This window comes from Limulus polyphemus, unplaced genomic scaffold, assembly GCF_000517525.1.
Source record: "Limulus polyphemus unplaced genomic scaffold, Limulus_polyphemus-2.1.2 Scaffold2835, whole genome shotgun sequence".
Taxonomy (NCBI): domain Eukaryota; kingdom Metazoa; phylum Arthropoda; class Merostomata; order Xiphosura; family Limulidae; genus Limulus; species Limulus polyphemus.
Window position 1 is genome coordinate 37,730 of NW_013668445.1, and position 24,077 is coordinate 61,806.

The 24,077-nt window shown below is 31.4% G+C and overlaps 1 protein-coding gene across 2 annotated transcripts in view; it reads right to left on the reverse strand.

Moving 5' to 3' along the window:
• Window positions 1-6,646: 6,646 nt before the first annotated feature.
• LOC106468020 overlaps window positions 6,647-24,077 on the reverse strand; it is a 37,683-nt gene continuing 20,252 nt past the window's right edge. Inside the window, exons 3-8 of one of the 2 annotated variants that reach the window (XM_022396322.1) lie at window positions 18,880-19,104; window positions 17,242-17,640; window positions 14,357-14,493; window positions 13,588-13,727; window positions 9,478-11,318; window positions 6,647-7,856 (exon numbers count right to left, since the gene is read on the reverse strand). In XM_022396322.1, coding sequence (XP_022252030.1) covers window positions 7,764-7,856; window positions 9,478-11,318; window positions 13,588-13,727; window positions 14,357-14,493; window positions 17,242-17,640; window positions 18,880-19,104 — 2,835 coding nt within the window. In that variant the 3' untranslated portion in view covers window positions 6,647-7,763. Of the gene's footprint in view, window positions 7,860-9,477; window positions 11,319-13,587; window positions 13,728-14,356; window positions 14,494-17,241; window positions 17,641-18,879; window positions 19,105-24,077 lie in introns of both variants that reach the window. The other variant, XM_022396321.1, reaches the window with a different exon arrangement.

Below are 24,077 nucleotides of genomic sequence, written 5' to 3' on the forward strand. Positions count from 1 at the left end.
GGTTTATGATTGTATGAAAATGTTGTTGTTTTAGTATAAAGCTAATATACGCCGAGGTGATTGAACGCCGAATTTCAGCATTATAAGACATCAGTGTCACTGCCAAGCTTCTGGAGAGGCGAGTTTTTGTTTGTTTGTTAGTTAAGCACAAAGCTACACGATGGGCTATCTGTGCTCTGCCAGCCCCGAGTATCGAAACCCGGTTTCTAGCGTTGTAAGTCCGCAGACATACCGCTGTGCCACTAGGGGCGGAGGAGGTGGGGATAGAATTGACGGCCAGGTGAAAATCATGAATCATAGTGTATTATTTTTATTATTTAGCGATATTAACCACATATCTGGTCATTTTATATTTCGATACATTTCCGTGTTAATTTCTAACTGAAATATTTTATTCGGCTAAGAACAAAAACTTGATGCTATAAAAAAAAATAGTAAACTTAAGTAATTCGGGTTTCTTACTGATCGTTAAAATCATGAAGCTTTGAGTGTACAAAGTGACAAAAATATATAATTAACACATTTAGCTATAAATGTAAATGTAACTTAGGTGATTTCTAGATGATTATTAGGCTTAGAATACCTTTTTTTTTAAGTTATCTTTTTGCTTTAATATTTACTGAAGACGCCATATATTTTGAGTTAGTTAAGTATAGTAAAAATTCACATTTTCTTTTGTTCCATTAAATAAATTGCTTGACACTTACTTTAACAAATCATTCCATTTTGATGTCTGTGTGATAAAAAGAACCATTAATACATTTATGGTGTGCAAGTTTATCGGCTTTCTTTTTTTGTTAACGGTCTTGTGTTAACAACCACATTCAAGAACTTATCTCAAGACCCTTCGTTTAGCTGATGAACGAAATATTTCTAACAAGATCCAACACGAACTTCCTTTGTGAGCAGACTTCTCCAACAGTGAAAGTCCCATGGCAATGAACTCTCTAATTATCCTTAAATTAGAAGCCTTTCACGGCTATTGGCCGAAATAGATTGTCCTGTATTAAATAAAACGATATGCTAATCCTCGTTTCACTCAATAATTAAATATAATAGCATCATATAATGTAGTATCTTTCGAGAAACTTGGTGCCATCGGACAAAAGTTTTTTTTAATAAATAAAATTATTTACCCAGAAGGAAAGTGACACAGAACCACGTACATGAGATAAAATGATTTAATATTCAACTTTTACTGGTTCTCTACATAATATAGCTTGGCTACGGAAGGAACAACGTGATGGAAAACTCTATATACATTGTTAAAAGGTTGCAAAACATAGCTGCATTTTTGAACACACTCTGAAATAAAACAATCAATACAATATAATGCTAAACACGCGAACAAAAAACAATCAAAAGAAAGAAAAACATTACTTTACCCATTACTAAAGAAAAATGTATACCCATTTCATGTGCGATTTTCGTCATACACGACTTTACTGTCCTCTAGGGACGGACAAAACGAAAATGGAAAATATATGTAACTAGCTTTTCATAAAATATAACAATACATTCTCCCAATGCACTAGATTAAAAAATGTATTAACAAGTTCATTTAAAGGAAGACCAAACTTCTCTATGACTTGATTATGTCCAGCAGAAGTTAAAATTGGGTACCAGTCGTAGTTACCAATATTCACACTGCTTTATAAAACATGAAAACAGTTGCAAACAAAATAATGCTGTAGTACCAGGCGTTACAACATACGAACAATATATATATATATATATGTATGTTCAATATTCACACTGCTTTATAAAACATGAAAACAGTTGCAAACAAAATAATGCTGTAGTACCAGGCGTTACAACATACGAACAATATATATATATATATATGTTTAATCAATATCTTATATTACAAAAAAGAAAAACAACTTGAAAAAATGAGTTAAATGTGGAATGTGTAAAACGATAATACTAGTGAATGAATAACAAACGTTCTATAAGGCCACGGGTGCAAGTGTACCGAAGTAATTATCCTGCATCTGGCGCTAAATTATGTAACAGTCAGTGACCTAAACACAAACAAACAAAAACAAAGTACGTGAAGGACGCGGGAGACACTTCAAAACATTTTCCACAAGACTTCAAATGAACTTTCCTCAGCCTTGCGCGTCCTTTTATTTTAAATGAAAAAAAAAAAACAGTACAGAAAGAAACATCTCTGTAAGCGACTTCTCTCCTAATATTATTGGGAAACTATTGGAAGAACAAAAGATTCGATCATTTGCGATATTTAGATAATGTACATAATTATATACGAAATAAGCATTTATATTTCAACAAACGACATGAATTAAACAAGACATCAAAATTTTCAGATCTTTATTTTACATTTTAACCCCCTGTTCAATCCACTCTCCTTCCAAAAAAATGGTTTTTGTTTTCTGGTGAGGTTACACTTCCAATATTTCCTTAAAAAGGAATATCCATGAATTCTTATATGAAATGGGTTTTCGGCTATGTAATTTACACTGCAAAGACCGTATGAGCTAATAAACTTAACAAAACTCACCGTAATTATTAGGTTCTTCTATTCATGTGTCTATTGTCACAAGTAACACAAGAAAAATGTGGGTAATTTTATAATTGTTGAGATTTGTAGGTACAAAAACGTAATACAAAATACAATTAAGATAATGCCTTAAACTTAATGATTTCAATGTTACTTTCTTAACTTGTTACATAAACATGTAGGATATTTTGACACAAATTTTACATCATAAGTGTGTTTTATGTAATACGTATAAAACTGTCACACAAATGTTGGTGGCGCTCGAAAATTATAAAAATAAAACGAGCAATAAATCAGAGCAAAATCCTCAGGTGGGTTAGTGGTAAGTTTACGGTCTTACAACGCTGAAATCCGGGGTCCGATTCCTCGCAGTGGATAGAATACAGACAGCCTATTGAGTAGCTCTGCGCTAGAAACAAACAAATCAGAGCAAGGGCAGAAATGTCCCATAATTTTTATACACATCCAAAATGACGTAAAAATGAGCAAAGACTATTATTTTTATTTATAAACAATTTCTTTTAAACTGATGATGGATAATTCTATACAGAAACTACTTTCAATTTCTCTTCAATGTCACACCTTTGATGTGGTCGTAAACTATAACAACTTTGCACCAATATAATTTTTTTCAACTATATATAAACAATGTATAATTCATTCACAATCAGTGGTTGAAGCGAGGGCGGAACCAAGGGTGCCCAGTCCCGCAATAAGAAAATTGCTAAGGAGAGCCACCTATTTTATATGGAACAAGGAGCCAAAGGGAGTTCAAGCAGTGTCATAAGATAACTGAATACTTGTGAAGAAACTACATAAAAAAACAAACAAACAGGTCTTCAAAATGTTGTATTAGTTAGATGTTGTTTTACATTTTTTCGATGGGGTAGGACCTAGTGAGCTGGGCACTACCCCCCCCCCCTCTAGATTTCCATCTTAACTACTGTTTGTAATCAATGTAACATTCTGACATAACAAGAACACCTTCAAACTTAATTGATTGTATCCCTAACCATTTTCTGAGTGATAACTTAAAATATTTACTTTACTGAAGAACAATAACCTTAAATTATATTAAAACATATGGTTCTCTTTGAACACAGCATTACAATTCAAGTATCAACTTCTTAAAATATAACATGAAAAATAATAATTTTTTTTTTTCCATAACAAGTGTAAAAAGTATTTACAAAATCCACAGGGCAGGTATACAAAGGTGGGCCAATGAGAACATACAAGCACTAAATATATATAAACATTGCTGTTATTTCTGCATTAAAGCAGTCAGAAACATTCAAGCAAAAATATAATCCTAAAATTTAGCTTAGAATAGAATTTATTTTTTTGTTTCCTGTTACACCTAGAAAATGAACAACAAAAAATAACATGTTTCACATATTGGAAGGGGAGCAAGAATGAAAACAATTGCAAATAACTATTTCACCGACATGAATTTATTTTATTACTTTAATATCAGTATTTTTTTAGAACCAGACATGCATATATAAAATCACATATGTATAACATAAATAAATGTTACATACTTGACTTATTAAATATTAAAATTTTTGATTTAAAAATAATTAAATGCAACTTTCTCTTAACATAGAAACAACTTTATAAATCTTCCAATTTCAAATTGTTATAAAATTCTGTAATTTAGTCAATGAGCAGTTTGGCACACAATGCTGCAATTCAAAATTGTCTTCTTGCAAGAAACAGTAACAGCTGATTTCCTGAGACTAAATATTTCTAATAGTTGTATGCACATAATTTTTATAATGTAACTTACCTGAGGTAATATGTTACAAAAGGTCATTTGCATCAAGCTTATTTTCTAACACATTTATAATGTAAGAGCACACTAACTGAAAGAATGTATAGTCCACTTAACCAATGGAAAATTCAAATCAATAAATCAGATGCAAGCAAGTGAACAAAACACTGTCCAATAAGATGACTATTTATGCAAGTTGTTCATTCAAAGCTTAGTAAACCAATCAAAATATGACATAAATCACAAAAGAAAATACTGAACACCGAGAAAAATTTGCATGGCATTAAAGAAATCTTAAAGAACACAAGAATTCCAGTTTATCTAGTTAAACAAAACAGTTTACGTTTGTCCCTACAAGTACTTATTGACACAGAAAATTCTATAACAAGCACTTTTTTTTTCAAATGTACATAGTGCATAATACACTTAAGCACTTTTTCAAACATTTTTAACATAAATTGAAATAAGATCACACACACACACACACACACACACATACATATATATATATATATATATATATATATATATATAGATATATATACATGAAATATTACTTAAAGTTCGAGCCATTTTTAATTCTACATTACTTGAATGAATTTGCAAGATTCCTAGAGTAAGCATTCTTGCAACATCTACTAGTGTCAAACTAACAATTTTTTTCGGCACAAATAAAGTTGAAATTTTCAAACTTCAACTCTATGTATATAAACTAGTAATAACAAAAGAACAAACTAACTATTTTTTATAAAAATTTTGCAAAACTAGTGGGAGAAAGTTTTTTTTTGGTATTATGCCCTTTAGTTGAATGTGTTTACAATAATTAATATGGTTAGTATGAAAATAAACCCTATGCATACATTGTGAGATGTCAAATCTGTATTAACAAGTGCAGAGTAAGCCTAATGGTGTTTTGGTTGTGATGACAACCTCAATAAGATTTTCCATAGAGTGCCAAAAAATAAGTTGAAAGCTATGGTATTTCTGCAAGTGATATAAATTAATATTTTTTCTATCTTTTCAGTTGTGATTTTTTTAAATATGTATCAATACTATGTACTTTAATATTTTAATAACTATAGAACCACAAGGTATATCACTACATCAATACTATTTGGCTTTATAGAACTCCACAGAACCATTTCTACCCTATCAAATTCAATGAATTTAACTACTTACATGAGATGCAAGTCTCAGAGACTACCTAGATTCTTTAAAGTACTTTCTAAGACATATCTATATCAAACAATACTTCTTCTATCTGAGCAAAAAGGTACACTTAACTATGTGACCAATAAGAACAAAGTATTATTCTATGAAAGATTTTAAACAATTACCATCTTGTGAATATACTAATAACTCACATACATGTAACATATACAACACAAATGTCATGCTTACTTCCAAAACTTCAGCCTTGTCTTGGCTATAACCTTTTTCTACCTCGTCTGTAAGTTTACCAAAAAACACACAGTTCCTTTTCTAATTTTTCTTAGTGGTAGTTAAAGTTTTGTTTAATAAATTTAAAATAAACAGTACTATTTTGTATTATGTACTACTTATGAATAACTTTGTATCTGTCATTACTTTTACAGATAAGCAATTGAAAATCACATATACATACTCCTAAGGGTCAAACGAGTTCTACGAAATACTTTACTTCTATTAGAGAACATTTTTTACTTAAAAGTCAGTGTAAATAAGCATGCAAATATGAATATCTATAAAATTAAATGTACTAAAACATGCAATGGACCAGTATGTAACTGTACATCCAAATAATTTTATGATCTTAACTAAAGCTAATGATGAATGCAAGTCTCTGTATATGAAAGTTTCCTTATCAGCATGTTGAAGCCAAAATTTAATCAAATGAACCGAGACATAATATCGCTACAAAACAAATAAATTAGCAGAAGTAAAATGATTCCACTGTGTAAAGACTCAACTGATTAAAATATAATTAGAAACAACAAAACAGAATACAGCAGAGACAAGACTTAAAAAAGGTTATTTAGCTTATATCAACAAAGAAAGGTACCAACAAGTACATTGAACTTCACTTTAGATTTGTTTACACAGTTCAAGTTAAATTTACCTTTAGATTTTTTTTAACAGTTCATTTGTATTAGTAATTAAACAACTTTTTTCAGCTAAAGTAGCCATACTTTGAATTTTCAAATTAATGCTGCCATGGTACTGAGTACAGTTCTATTGCTGCACCATTTAAAGATATTTCACATTAATTCTTTTAAAGTTTATAACTTTATTTTGAAAATGTTAATAAATAATTTTGTAGTCCTTCAACATGTTTGTATCAACATTATTTTTGTAGGTAAGTGAAAACAGGTATTTATTTTAAATTAGTTATAATAAAAACTTATAATATTGCAAAACATGTTATTGAGATAATGTTCCTGTCGTATCAAATCAGAAGCTATGCTTTACATTTCACTAACTCAACTCCCAAATGGGTAGGAAACCTGGAATGATATATTATTAAACAGTACTACAGGTAGACTACCAGTATCAAATTAAAAAATAATCTATATTATACTTCTCTATACAGAAAACTAATGTACCTTCCAAGTTATTGTAAAATTTACTTGTGTCTGTTTTTAAAAAATATCATATAATACTCACTGTCTTGCCAGATGGCAGATCAAGGAGTATGTGCATTACAAAGAAATCATTATGTTACACACAGTAAGATGAAGGAAACACACAGACATATATATACATATACAGAAAGGACTAATGACATCACAAAAAGTGCTTTGATACAATGGCCATGAAAAACTAACTGAGATAGCTTTACTCAACCGTGAGAAAGCATTTGAAACACATTTTAAAAATCAACAGAACAACAAGAATAAAACAATGGGTGGAGGTCTTGATCCATGTGGATTAAGACATAACAATGCACTTGGAAGTAAAGGATGAATTCTTCCACTTAGTACAAGACAAACAAAACTTAACTCTTGTATATATAACTCTCTAAAATCAGCCATGAAAACACTAATAACATACAAGATAATGGCCAAAGCACCATCATTCAACAAGTTATGACAATGTCTAACAGGATGAACACAAAACAAATATATTTTGCAAACCACATTCACTTACACACATCTAATACATGTTTCTACAAAAATACATACATATAATTTCCTGTAATGGCACTTCTATTACATAGATGTGTACTGTACAAAAACATGGTAAGTAAGAACAAAAAAGTGCAGGTTCTTTACCTGAGAAGATAATTAACAATACCATAACCACCAGGATAACCTTACCAGAGCTATAAATTTTTCAGGTGTGTTTTATAATATACAAAAAGGTTTTGTAACATCAAAACTATTAATTCAACCAAACAATACATATATATGTACAACAGTCTAAATCCACCGGTAAAAACAGGGACTGCTTGAGCATACAATGACTTCAGCCCTGGGTTCTTGATTAAGATGGGTCTCTGTGATGGGTCTGGACATGTTTCTGAAGATCTTGAGCTGCTACAAATGCATGTCCACACACTTGGCACAAAAATGCTGTCTGCTGTTACAGAATAAGTGCATACTTCTATACTAACAGTTTGTAAGTTTTAAATTCACTTTATCTGTTTTAACGAATATTGGAAACACACGAACATAAAGTGAAAGAATTGTACTCAAAATTTTGTGCCAAAAAAAATGAATAAAAACTTCCATTTCTTGGTCACATATCTTAATCTATACATGATTTGTGTATTCCAGTAAAAAATTAACTAAAAATGCATTTCACAATTGTTAACATTATGTAAAAAAATGAAAATAGCACTTCAAAATATTTCTGAAAAAAAAATCACTGGTGTTCTTGAGTTCAGTTATAAATTCTATGAATTTTTTCTATAAATATTATTTTGCTCACCTACTACTGAAACATGATTTTCAATAAAAACTAATGTATTCAATGAAATTAAGATTAACTGTCAGTAACTGTGTTTTCTTGTTTAAAACAATAGGCCCTACATTTTGAACATACTGCTATACCTAACACTAAGTTGTGAAGTCATAAGACACAGACATATTTATTAGCCTGAAAATAGCTATATTTGGACTTAGACCCACAAATTATGAAGATGATACAACACAAAAACTCAAATAAAACAGCAGAGTTTTCCTGTAACAAGGATATTTAGTCATAATGTTATCCATTTATCTGTCAAGTTTTCAATTTCCTTTGAAATATTACAAATTTACAGTTAGGATACAAATCATAAAAGAAGTATTCACTCTCTGGCCTAAGTTTGTTAGTACATTTGAGTTTTAATAACTATTAAAGAACTGTGGTACCAGTGTGTGTGAACATACACACTTCAATAATTATTAAAGAACCGTGGTACCAGTCTGTGAACATACTTCAATAACTAGTAGAGAACTGTGGTACCAGTGTGTGTGTGTGTGTGTGTGTGTGTGTGTGTGTGTGTGTGTGTGTGAGAGAGAGAACATACACACTACAATAACTAGTAGAGAACTAACTGTGGTACCAATGTGTGAAATATTAATCCATATTCTCTATAAAGTCATATGAAAAGGTAAGGTTGATTAATATTTTCAGTGTCATAACAGGTATTTTATAATTTTAAATTGAGATAATTAAATAAATAAAACTCCACATTTAGTTTTTCTTTAAATGATTCTTACATCAATATATATACATTTTTACTAACTTGATACCTGTAACACTCACGATAAAAAAGCTAGATGGAAGGTAAAAAATACCAATTTTCTTAAATGGGTCATTCGTATTATTAGGTTAGCACTACAAGCATTTTCCATCTATTAGTTTACTCTACAGTTTCTATTCTCACAAGTAGGAAAAACACATACTATTTCAATGCTCTGTTCACTAGTGATAATATTAAGAGAATCTGGATGATAAGGAAACAAAGAAATCCTGTGTTTTATCTGCTTACTGATTCCAGTGTGGCTCAGCAACCATAAGAAATATCATACTGAAAAGTGAAATGCATATGAAGGTTTTTTTGTTCAGATTTTAACTTTTTAAGCACTGTTGTACTTCATAACACCTTATTCCACTCAATCCATAATTATCATTAGTCAACTGACAAACAACAGTCATTCTTATTCTAATTCTAAACAATTTTCTCTCCAATGGATTTGGTAAAACTCACCTGCTGCAGACCACCCTGACTGGCACATTTCTGACTGTATTCATCACAACTTAAAATGTTGTCTATGTTTTCTTGTACACTGGCATATTTCTGAGGTGTTCGTGGACTTTTACCACAAATAACTGGTGACACAGGCCTTAGTGTAGAACTACTGGTAGCTCCATCTGTTGACCACTGAGCATGATGATAATAAGTGTGTACTCTAAGGGTTTTGGCACTCACAAAAGACTGACCACAATGTTGGCAGGATAAAGGATGATGGTGCAACTGTGTATTCTGATCTAAGCAGACACTTCCAGCCTTTTTAAAATCAACTGACCATAAAAGGGAATCGCTCTCATTTTTGAGTGAATGGCTGTCAATAACATCTTGTGGTTCCTGTTTAATTTGAAAGTTATCAGTCATTGGGGTTGTAAGTTTCTTATTTTGGCTGAATGATACACAGATTGAGTCTGAAGAGCTTAGGGGGTTTGAAGAACACTTGGCAACTCCATAAGTATTCTCTTGCTGCCACATAAGTTGTCTGGGCTCTTGATGGTACAGACGTTGTGCAATAGCCTGCAGACTCTCTAATGAGCTGTCACCATCTGTTGTGTCAATCTCATTCAGATTTGTCCCATTCCGTTCCATCTCTGCATACATTCCGAAAGGGAGCCTTCCCAAACACTCCAGTTTCATAATATGCATTTTTGAACGTAGATGCTTTGCAAGGTGTCCATGAATCCGAAAAGCTATTTTACAATCACTGCACTTAAAAGGTCGAGGATTATCAGCACTTGGAGTTCCAAATGTTTGATTCATATTAACCTTGTTATAGTGGCTTACAGAACGTTTGTGTTTCTGCAGATGGCCTTTGGTACGAAAGGAGACTACACAACTGTCACAACGGAAAGGTCTTTCAAAATAATGAATATTCACATGCAACCGTAGTTGGCTGGGTTTTGTGAATGTTTTATTACAAATATCACAAACACACTTTCCATCATCTAAATTTTGTCTACACCCAGACTTAGCAACAATAAATTCTGCCTGAGGTCTACAAGAGGTTGGACTCTGGTCATTGTGAAGGAAAGTCTTTGGAGGAATATCATTTGGTGATGGAGGTGTTACTGGGGATAACTGTACCACACTATCATCAACCGACTGTCTACAAACAATTTGTTGCTGAAGATCCCATGGAGATTGTGATTGTCTTTTTACTTCAGATAAATTCAGAACCATTTGCGATCCTCCAGTCCTCAAAGCAGTGAAACTACCATACTGAAGACAAGCACCCAATAAGCTGTCCAATGGTTCTTCTGGAACTCCAGGATTACTGTCTACAGAAGCCTTTGCATCAATCTTCATATCTCGTGTAACACTCAGGTCCATTGGTTGATCAGCTCCTGATACAGATGTTTCATCCTCACTGTTTGAAGGAACAGAAGAGAAGGATGGAAAGTCCATGCAGTGTCCCTCATTTTCACTTTTAATACTCAATTGTTCACAATCAATCCTTGGGCTTTCTGATAAGTGTATGTTTCTTCTCAACTCTCCAACAACAGAAAAGGAATAGCGACGATTGCCAGCTGATTCTTTTGTAAAAGATGTACTCTGATTGATAACTTGACCTTCCATCATTGTTGGTGCATCTTGTTTTCTAACTGGAGATAAAGGAATGTGAACCGAGGATGACCGAGACCTATACTGTAAGGGTGGAGTTAATAAAAAACTGACATCAGTAACATTATTATTTTGTGGAATCAAATTCTTTGAAACACAGTCTTCTTTAGAATCAGATATTGTTGGTTGAAGTTGTAAGGTTTCCTGAAGTGAGAAGCTCATCACATTTGCTGGCTCATCTAAAAGACATTAAATATTCATCATTAGCAAAAACTGTTTGGATGACAATACACTAAATATACAAAACGTATAAAATCTTTACTTATAAAGATTGGTAAGTGAATTCAGTATATCTTTCAAATTGATAAACAGTGAATAAATAACCGAGGAAATCTAAAACATAAACATATAATACAAAGAACTATGATATGTCCTGTTATTCAACTGTTATAATAAAGTAGTTAAACTCAGTTTTAAAGAGTAGCAGCCACCACAACTTTTAATTTATTTATAACAGAACTGTTGTTCAACATATAATCAACAGCTAACATTAATATACTGTTATTCAACAACTACTACTTAGTATACTAGCAAATGACTAAAATATAAAATATAACAAATCTAGGGTGACAGCATAAAGAGTGATAAATCTTGAATTGCATATATATAGTACTTGTATATTATTCATTCATTCATTCTTACAGAAATACTAAAGTTTAGAGATGACACAAATGAGTTACGAAGAATATTACTACAATTTTAACTCAGTAACAAATCTATAATGTTTCAACAAGGTTTTGTATATCATTCTTCATTATCCATTCAAACTGTCTCTAAACTTTATTAGTCTCAGAGTAGGTTTCTCATCACCAACCTTATAAGAGTGTTATATTTTATAGGAACTGAATCACATCTTCTACAAACAATAAAATACTTATAGAAAATAAGTCCTTAATCTTCAACATATCTGTGGTCTCAACTGATGGGCTCAGCATTTTTACACATAGGTCATGACATGTTAAACCACTAAATTTTTCTCTGCAAGGTACCAAGAACAACAAACAAATGCAGTTAAAATGCAATAAACACTGAAAACACAGCCAAATAACTAAAACCTCTAAAGAATATGGTTCTAACAAAGGTCATTGGATCAAAATATTGACTTTAAATCTTCCTTTTTGGTGATTTTAAACATATATTTACATTTTTATAATATTTTCTAAACATTCAGTTTAAAACATCAAAACTCAAAAGTTTTATACACTTTCCAATACTCAAGTCAAAAGGGCAGATCTGAAAAAGAAAAAGGTTTAGCTCAATTTGAAAGACTTGCACAGTTGAAGCACTTTTATTTCTCTAGTACAGCAGTAATAATGTGGAACAAACTGCCATCTTGTGGTAGATGCTGTAATTTACAGGAGTTTAAAAAAAAAAGAGGTTAAATGTTTGTAGGATCACAAGCACGGTTAGTGTTAAGTATTTTGTTTGTTGAGGTATGTTGGGAATCAGGACATCCTTGATGATTCAGTAGACCCATTGATGTCCCATAATTGATTACGTATTTCAATTTTTTCATGATGGCTTACAAACATTTACTTTTCAAATATAGAATATAAAATAAAATTTTCTATAGCTATTTAGTTATAGTTAAACAAGTGCATGCATGATATCAATAAAATCATTGAAGTTTTGTTCACAGGATCATTTAAGAACTGTAGAGGTTAATGTTTGGCAGTTATACAGTTCAGCAATGTAATCTGTCAATGGATATGTTGTAGAAAAGTTTCTACAAGAACACCTACTTTGATCACCTACTGGTTAACAAGTTTGGTTTGTTTTGAATTTCACGCAAAGCTACACAAGGGCTATTTGCACTAGCCATACCTAATTTAGTAGTACAAGACTACAGGGAAGGCAGCTAGTCATCACCACCCACTGCCAACTTTTGGGCTACTCTTTTACCAACAAGTAGTGGGATTGACCATCACATTATAACATCCCCATTGCTGAAAGAGCAAGCATGTTTGATGGGACGGAGATTCGAATCCGTGACCAGCAGATTGCGAGTCGAGCGCCCTAACCACCTGGCCCTGCCAGGCCTCTGGTTAACAGGAAGCACAATGATTTGTATATGCTAATGATACATGATGTGACACCATGGACAGTATGTTTAGCACCACAGTATGTATGCCACAGAGGATTCCTCTTTGTTTCTATCTACCTGTTGCATCTATTCTACTAATTCTTGATACTTTTATTACAAATTAATTTGCCAGGGCAAAAGAAGATAGGGTGCTTCTTATATACACATTTATGACAAATTTACATGATATATAGTACTAAAATATGTCAGCATACTTCATCCTTACCATAATAGAATCACGAAAAAAGTTGATAAAACAATAAACTAAAAGTAATTGCTAAACATTTAATGTACTCTAATATTGTTCAAATCTAGCAAAGATCCACTTACTGTTCAGAACTTATCAAAGCATATGGAATACATACCTTTTGTTTCACTTGTTACTGTTGGCAAGGAAGATAGGTTGAGTAAGCAGCGTGCAGCTTCATGTTTCTGTTCTTCCGAATCTTTGCTTTTTTCTCCAGGGACATCATTATTTTGTTGAATCTTTTCGTCATTAATAGGTCTGGAAAAGTGTAAGCAGGGAAGAGTTGAACAATCGTATAAGAATGTATTACTTAGGAGTTATTTAATTCCAAAGTAATACTTGCTGAATAATTTAAGCATTCATTTTAATAAAACATATTTTGAACAGATTAAAAATTTAAAATATGTACATGTTTATCAATACTATAAATCATGTGCAATAAGCCTGATTTACCAAGGTTTTGTCAGTTTTTCTGCACAATATTCTATAGAGTTTACTTTTTGTAAATTTATATTTAAAAGATTAAATAATCCATAAAATTATTACAATATGTAAATAGTGCAAGTCAAGTGTGATTTTAAATTATTAAACTAAAAAAACAAAACCTATCAGTTACACAAAGCAACATCAGCTTCTAATATGTATATCTTTTTGGATATTTTATTTTTTTTGTCTACCAAATTAAAACACCGTAATAAAAATACATCAGTACAAGTATCTTCTTTATTATGGAAATATCTGTAAAAGTTTTAAAAATAATAATGTTTGAACAAACTGTTTCAATCAAGTATGATGAAAAGAAACAAATCTCAAAACTGGATTCAACCACAATGCCATATATGGAAAAGAAAAACAGAATCAGATAATTAAAGCTACTTTACTCCAACCTTTCATCAGAAAGAATCTCCATTTCAGCATCTTCTTCACCATAACTATCCCCTGCATCCTCATCAAAGTCTTCATCTTCCTCATCTTCAAGTTCTTCTCCATCTATAAACTGTCGTCTTCCCTTGTCCAGCTGTTCCTGAAAGAAAGCGAGTAAAAAGTATAAATCATGCTTTTTAAATCTTGATTTACAATCAAACATCTGACTGTGCAAAAGTTACTACACAAGTTTAAAAACATCAACAGAAAATAGTTTCACTGCTCTCTTATCTGTCAAATTTACAATAGCTATGAATTTTGTTAGGATACATGTTAAACTAGAAATAAAAACAACAACAAAACTGCCACTTTTGTCTATTAACTTTTATAATGTAAGTAGACAATTTTCTTTACCAAAGTGTTAAATCTGATATAAAAATGATATGTTCTAACTCTAAGAATCAATATTGTTCATCAGAGCTTGTATTGAAACTTCTTTATAAGTAACACACAATTTAACAAAAAGTTATTTTTATTGTGGGCCATAATAAGTGATTATGCTTTTTTAATTTTCAACTCACATTATTTCAATTTAATAACAAAACTAGGTAGAAATAACATATTTATACATAACAGTTGTGTTAGGTTATAAATAAACAAGAAATTGTCAAAAGAAGTTTCAGTACAAAGTATTAATACAATTGGGGTACTCAACTAAAGAAAAGACTAAAAATGCAAAATATCTGTTGTTGATCTTTTTACACATAATTTCATTTCTTAAACTGTTTAAATAATTCTTTGAAATATTGTATTCATCCGATTACAAGGCGATGATTTTTGATTGATAATTAGGCTGTAAAATTCATAGTCACCTTATAATCTCAGGCGACCACAGGCCCCTTCCCCCTACTCTAGCCTGTTGCATTCCTGAATGTTCAGATAGCATCCATCTACACATGTGCACCAGATGTTTGCTCAAGACCATCATTAATTCTTGTAACTAATACACCTGCAGTCTGTTCAGTTATAGCATTGATTCTGATGGTGCATTATTAGCATTTTAAATTTTATAATAATTGTTATCACTGAGTCTGATTTCAGTGATTAACCCTTGTGCAAGAATGAGTGACCACATTGAAAGACAGGGAACAAGGAAATGTTAAATTAACAAAGAATTACAATAGAGTTATGATGCAAATTTTAAAATTATGGTGTGCATGAGGTGGAAAAAAATAAACAATTGACTGCTGCTAGAAAATTTGGTGTAACTGAAAATAATGTGAGGCCTTGGTGGAACCAAAGGACTGAACTCCTTAATGCATATTCTACAAGAAAGGCATTTTGCACATATAAATAAGGATGTTATGACACTCAATTTTACTTCTTTCTCATGGTTTCTGGAAATGGAGTCATCTTATATTCAAGATCGCTCTATAATTAGGCTAATACTGCAATGTTATTAATACACGTCACATTTTGCTAAAAATGTCAGAAAAAAAAATTATATTCCAGATAATTATGAAAGAACTTTTTAATTTTAACCAATGTTTCGCCTTTGTGGCTTCATCTGTTTTAGTACATACAACTTTTTAATATTAGAATATTAATTAATTTAATGAATATTTTAATATCAAACACTTGTATGTACTAAAACTGAGGAAGCCACAAAGGCAAAACATTAGTTCAAATAAAAAGTTCTTTTATAATTATCTGGAGTATAAAGGTCCTTATTTTTCTAACTTTTTTATTAAAATGTGTGCAAGTACTTCCAGTATGCACAACACATTTTGAAATACATATGTAAGTAAATTCAGGAATAAATGTTCATCAAGAATTCTGTCTTATAACAGTAGAAATACTAGATGTATACATCAACTTAATTTCTTCTTTACCAACTGCAGATGATATGAAAAATTAATAATTATCATATTTTATAAATACATACATACATATATGTGTGTGTGTGTGTGTTAGGATAAAGTCCACAATATATATAAAACAAACACAAGAAAGCAGACTTTCCACCTGAGTATATAAGGAAATTAACTTGTGTATATACACAAAATTGAATATGTCAGGCAAAATAAGCAATGTAAACAGGGTAGAAGAACAAGTATAACTCCTTAAAACTGGTTTCTCTACTTTTTCTCTAAGTCCTTGAGACTGATCCTTATAACAAAAGTTAGGTTCCTTGTTTTCTTCTTATTAATATTTTTGTTTATTAAGTTCAGTTTTGTGACTGTTGAATTTATTAGTTATTATCAGCAATTATAAATAATTTTTCAAAGAACTTTTTGTTTTTAGATGTCTATGTTTTGGTGCACATTTCAAACTTCCCCTTAATGCTATGTCTTACACTTACGCAAGTAAAATTTACTGGTATAAAATCATGTTTGTTAGAGAAGATTACTTTCTCAATGACTGGAAAGAATACAAACTTTTTCTTAAAAGAAAAAATTCCACATAATGCAAATACTTCTAAAATCTGATGAACAATTTGACTACAATATGATGAGATGAAAATATTTATTCAACCATTATATAAGTATATGAAGCAATGAAAATAAATTTCTTTTAACTTTTCTTTATGAAATATTTTAGTTGTTGAGATATATTAGTTCCTCAACCAATTAAATTAACCGGAAACACTGCTGGAGAGTTCGTTATCGGATAAATAGCAGTAGCAATACTGCTTAAATAACGAAAAATAATAACTATTTCCCACTGTAACTTTGTTATATAAACCACCACTGTTTTTCATAGTTTCATTTGAACTTGTCCAGTAGTTTTGATTCACAGGAACAACTAACCAGTTACTTCTTTTAGTAACATATCAGATGACATTATTTCATTGTAAGTAAAATATATGGAGATATATGTGTATGTTTACTGCAATAAAGTCACAAACCTGTTTAGCTAGTGCTTCTCCATCAATTTGGGAGTCATCTATAGTAGTAGGAACAGGAACTATACCAAGTTCCACACACTTTTTGTGGTGAGCTTTGGACTTCATGTGTTTGGTTAAGTTGCCTTTTGTTTTAAAAGCAAATGAACAATGCGAACAACTGAAAGGCCGTAAATCTGTATGAGTTCGGATGTGCTTCTTCAACATGCTAGGTTTTTTACAGCGAATTCCACATTCTTCACAAACATATTTTCCCCGTCCTCGACCACGAACATAGGTGTAATCTTCATTTGACTTGAATCCTCCTTCAAAAATACGAACTCGTTTTGGTAGAAGGGCAGACTCATTATCATTTAAAGGTTCGCTTCGAGTAGACTCTTCATCGGTGGTTAGCTCTGTTAACTTAAGGATATATCATCAAGAATTAGTAACAAAAATTTATTAAAGAACAGAATGATAAGGAGAAAAATGCACATTAATTAATATTAATAAGGTTTTGGGTCTTTGAAGTTTATTAATTTGAGTCAAAATGGAATTTACTGCCATCTAGTTAATTATTCATAATCTGTCTGATGGAGCTCAAGTTTTCCCAATTTGACAAAGTATGTTTTAAAAATAAAAAAAAATGATGTTATGTTAGGATGGTTATGATTAAATCATTTTCTTGTACACTGAAACTACCAATAGGATCAATTCTAGGTTACTGTAATCAAAAGTAGCCATTTCAAGATATTAACAGATGCAACTGCAAGGCTGGTTAGTATACCAGACACTCAGTGAGTCATATTCTACTTGCAGCAAGCCACAAAATATATGCAATGGTGCCAAGAACACATCCAGTGGACCAATGACGTGTAGAGCCATGTTAATGTCACAGATCAATTATGCTTCTAGATAACAGATGTATATTCATCTGGAGACAGATCTAACTCAATTTTTATATACAAACATGAGATATATGGCAGTGATGGAAGTAAAGGCATGGAGAGGAAAAATCATTAGTGGATATATTAATTACTACATCCTGAGCACGGTACCATTAATAACACACATTATAGACACCACATTCTACAATCCTTCATGTTGTTACGTGTTGGTACAATTAGCCCTGATTTCAGCATAATGAATGATATGACCAACCCCAAAATGCAGGGATAGATCAAATGAAGTTAACTGTACCTTCAGTGGACTTAAATCCTATCACGTACATATAACATGCTCTTCGTGAATTTATTCATTCTCATCAGGTGGTTCCAAAGAGTAAAGACGCTGTGGAAACCACTCTTTCAGAATATTCAAAGACATCCTATTATCTTACCAACACTCTGATTTTAAGCATGCAACATTGGTGTCACACTGCCATTGTGTTTGCAGCAATTATACTCATACTAAAGTGAAATATATAATGAAAGACCAATCACTTGTATTTTTCAATATATGCAAGATAACCAAATGCCCGATAAGCATAAAACTGAGCTGAGGGGGTGACTGACATTATTTTATAACAGCAGTTATGCCTTGTCTTAGCTAAAATATTATTAATTCCAATAACATTATATTTTTTTTGGTGCAGGATATATACTGCATTTACATTTATATGTACTATATTCATTTAATGGTACATGTAAAGTTATGTCCAACCTTTATGGTATGAAAACTGTCTGATGTTTCATCACTTTCACCTTCTTGTCCACCAGGTCTAGCTGGAGATAAGGAATTATTTGATACAGTTTTCAAAGAAGATTGAGTTTCTCCACTGCAAAGAGGTGAAAGTGCTGGTATAAGAGTGGTACAAGAAGTTGTCAGAGACTGCAATGTTTCAGGGTTGACAGATAATGAACTGGAGTCCATGGATGAACCTACTTCCTAATATAAAAATACATAAATGTGTAAATACAAATTACATAAGCAAAGGAGATTGCATAACAAGCATTTTCTTATTCATAATTGTTTGGATATATATATACACATATAAATATAGTGATACTGATGCCACTGCTCATATAGTCCATTTGTCTTCAATTAAACTAGGCTTCTAGGACCTACACAAGAAATTTCATGAAAAGTTGGGAGAAAGTGGTTTTAAGTAAAAAATAATAATTCAACTTTATTTGGACTGTACAAATATTGACCAATATTATCCAGGAAAATACAGTACTGCCTCATTATGACAGTTCCTCAGATATAATGCTGTGATGCCTTGGCTTCCAAAAATTTAGAATCATCTGATACTTAGCTTATTGTTATGTGGCTTCAGAGGCTAAAGTCATTACATTCTGTCACAAGATAAAGGGAAAAGTGGGAATTCCCAAATGCAAGGCCCAGAAATGTAAATATCAAGTTCAGATATGAACTTGATACTGGGATGTTGGGAGTTAAGGTAAGAAAGAAAATTGAAAATGTGACTCGATTGTTTGAAATAAAAAGGAAGTGTCATTGATATAGCATTTGTAAAGGACTGGTTTAAAGTCACATGGGCAGTTTTCTAGCCACTTGCATTCATGGTAGCATATAAAACTATTGGCTACTGTTGGACCCAGTGGGGATTCCCTCTATCTGGTGATAAGTGACATCATTAAAGAGGAAATGGTTTAACCTTATGGAGAGGGTAAGAAGTTCCAAGAACTGCTTACAGGTGAAACCAAGATACTGGTCAGTGTCAGAAGGAAATAGAGATGACAGGTCATTATTTGCAGCAGGTTTAGAGTAGCATACTCACTTTTGGTGTGATTTTAATTATCCAAAAGCTATTCCATGAATTGTGATGCATATTTGAAATGTTCTACATTATGTTGAGAAAGAGGCTCATCATTATTATTAAACAAAGTATTACTATGTTACTAAGAAAACAGTAAACACTGTGTTGCATTATTTCTTTGAGAAAATTACAATCATACCTAATCTACTGAAACTGCATCTCAATTTCTCACTATCTCAGTAACAAACACAAATTGTATAACTTGTGAGAAGACAGTAGTGTTACAGAACAACTTAACTCTGAGCCCAGGGATAGAAGATATTCCAGAACAATGTAATTTACAAATAGAAGACTGCATATATCCAAAACAACTTAACCTAGAGAGAAAAACAACAACAAAAGAAAGCACTTGCACACAAGCTAAAGAGTTACAACTGAATTAAAAACTAACTTGCAACTAGAGCTGAATGAACTCAACAAAAACTGACCAAAAATTCTCAAACTGAGCTACAAAACTAAAATTTTGACCTGCAAACCCAAGACTCAATCAGATAAAAGAAAATCTGACTGGCCCAACAAGATTCATCTTTGATAGCTCTGTCATAAACAACACTTTTCTCTATCCTATGTTGTGGTTATGGTTACTACTATAAGCAAAGCACAATATAAACAAATAGATTAAGCACATTATTTTTGGAAATAAGTTAAAGGAGCATACTTACATAAAACTAGTAAAATAAGTTTCTTCTTGCTCCACAAATCTATACATATCTGAATAAATTACAACAAAAACCACCTACCTGTTTTTATGTTTAATTATATATTTAATTAATGGAATGCTTTACAAACACCATTATACCCTACACAATTTCAATACCTCACAGGGATGTACCCACGAGTCAAAACTGCACACAAATGATTCTACAAATATTGTTGTTCCTACAATTACTTTCTAATTTTGATCCCTTAGTTTGCTCCTGCTCTCACCTCATGCTTCTTATCTATACAATAAGGACAAGAATTCTAAACACACAGTTTTGTTTGAAATTATTTCTACGACAGTGATCTTGTCATAATTTCATAACTTATGAATTTACTATTCACATTTATTTCCCATACTCTCTTAAATGTTCGCATAAAGTATTTCTCATACCTTGCATGGAAGAATGTTAGTTCTCTGTGATTCATAGACAAATTATTCACTGTTAAGTTAAAATGTCTTTAAATCTTTAAAACATATTGCAGTTGTTACTTTGAGACAACTTAATGTTGTAATGTTGACTGAACCTAGATTAGCCTTTTGATAAGATTTTGCATAAAGAAATAAATATACAATGGTTATTAATTTGTATTTATACAATAAATCAAGGAAACAACCACAAACTTCATCCTTTTTCGAACAATTTTTCCTCCTGAAAGCAGAGTTCTGTCCAACACACAAAAATATTAAGTTATAGATGACTTTCATCTTAACTCTCATATGCACATACATAACTTTACAATCTTTGTAACACTTGCAACTGGCAAAGCTCAACTTATGACAAGGACTGGTAACCTGCTAGTTAAAACAACACTTTATTTTCTTCCTTAAAACAGTGGTATGTATAGAGTATGCCATTAGATCAAGATCAGAGGATATTTTTAAAGCATACATCCAAAAGAAGTATTAGAATTAAATGTTTTACACATGAAGGTTTGCTTCCTTTATGCACACATAGATGTGTGTGTAATATATAAATATATCTTCAATTGCTTTTCTGAAATAAAATCAGAAATTTTTTACAAGTAGACATAACTCACATAAATGACTTAACAAATCAGATAAATTTACATGTAGCAGCAAACTATACTCCTGTACATAATTCAAACATAGAGGTTACAACTAATGCTCATTTAAAATGTGGTCATTGTCTTTAGAAAATTAAGTGGGAAGAAGCAAGATTTAGTCTTAAGATTTGTCTAAAGAACTTTTTAAATGATTAATTTAAGTCATTTAAGCCCATGCCTGCAAGTGAAACTTGGATAAGGTGTTTTGTGTGTTATGTTTTATGCTAATATAAAGTCATCACAGTATTCAAGCTAGAAAGAAGTATCTAAATTAACTAATTATAGAAATTTAAATGGTGTACACACAGCCCCGTTTCATAAGTCTAAAGTTTTTTCCTTCTTCCAACAAAACGTTCACTCACGTTTTGAATGTTTTCAAAAACTGATTATTACTATAAATGTTTTATATGAGATGACTTCCAAAACATTACAAAATAATTTTATCTGAAAGTATAAAACCCTTTTCCACTAGAGGGATCTGGAAGTTTTTAGGGATGTAGTGGTAAGATATTAATGTTTAGAAACTGGTTCACTAAATTTATAGGAACACTTTTTAAAAGAGCTGTAGGAAGAAAATATAGCTTATGTAGAAAAGTTATGTTGGTTAGTTAATGTTTCTAACATGGCTTTGGTCAAAATTATGAGTTTTAGTAAGTCACAATCTGGTACAATACAAAAATAATCCCACTCCATTTTAATATGTAATAGCCCTAAACCTGATTAGATATTTCTTTTTTACTGAAGACACAACAATTTACACATGAAACATGTCTCACTGTTTCATTATGAAGGGATTACTCTCCTTATATTTCAACAGGAATATTATATTTTTAAGTTACCCAAGTAACTTGTTTTGAGGTTTGCTGATGGTGTATGGTCTACAACAGTTTTATCACATTTCAATTATATTTTTATTGAATAATCATCTTGCCCCAGCTATAGCCTCTGTTCCACACTTTTGAAACCAAAGTTACACCACTGTCTGATGCTGTATTTAAATATTCTAACAAAAGCTTGTAAATGTGACCTATATTCTACTAAACATTATGAACAGATATGAGAATGATGCTGACCCTACAGTACAATGAAACTGTTCATCTGAAAACACAATGCTACAAAAACCAAAATCACTAAAGATGATGCTATAATGATTTTCATTTAATAGTTTAAGTGCAAAAAACAACAAAAACTGAGTTGATATCAAAAAGAAAATGTAAGTGAAGTATAAAAATTTAAACTACAGAGACTTCTTTCAAAATCATCACTGAAATAATTAAATTAAGTGAAGGTGTGCAGCAGACCAGGTAAACAATGTCTATACAACTGTGAAATGAGACAACCCTTGAATATTCATACCATATATGGAGGAATATCCACTAGTAGAGCTAGCCTTAGCAGGAACACCCCACAGTTTGTGCAGGTGCTGCTAAAGACAAGGTCACATGACCATACACACAGACAACTGCATGTAGGTACATGTACAGTTAAGACCGGACAAGGCCACTTTGGTGCAGGAAATATGGCATAGATCCAAGATAGGAACACACAGGTAGGGCGTGAGTATTTAATGCAGACCTGCTTACTATACATAACACTATATCACGCATACATACAAGCACAGATTCAGTTCAACATATTTTTGCACAAAATTCATTTGTTTAGTCAAACAAAATCACAGTTTTTACATGTACAAAAATGATGTCGTACATACTGTAACATGAACATCATAATTATACAATAACCACAATATTATAAAAATGCATGTAAAAATGTTAAACTACATTCATTTCTGTGACTGACCTACAGCCGACAAGATAATATAACATATATTACACTTCTATACAGAATGCTGTTCCACACTTACAAATGTGTACATATAATAAAAGCTCGTATTTTCTGTGACTGACCTACAGCCAACAAGATAATATAACATATATTACACTTCTATACAGGATGCTGTTTCATACTTACAAATGTGTATATATATAATAAGAGCTTGTATGTGACAGGTGGCAACAAATGACATATAAATATAAAAGCTAGTATTATAAGTAAACAAGTTCCATCTTACAATTTTAGTAGTAAAGGCATTTATCTAAATCAGTACCTACATTGAAGAAATTCATTCGGTAACTGGTCTTTCTGTTACAATACTCTACTATAATTTACACATATTTGTGTTGTCAATTATATAAAATTCATTGTACAAAGGCTTAAAAATAAAATAAAACAATAGGAATCCTCAATAGCTACACCACTTAAAATTATTTTATGCAGGATTAGAGAAAATTAATCTACAAGACCTTTTTTATCC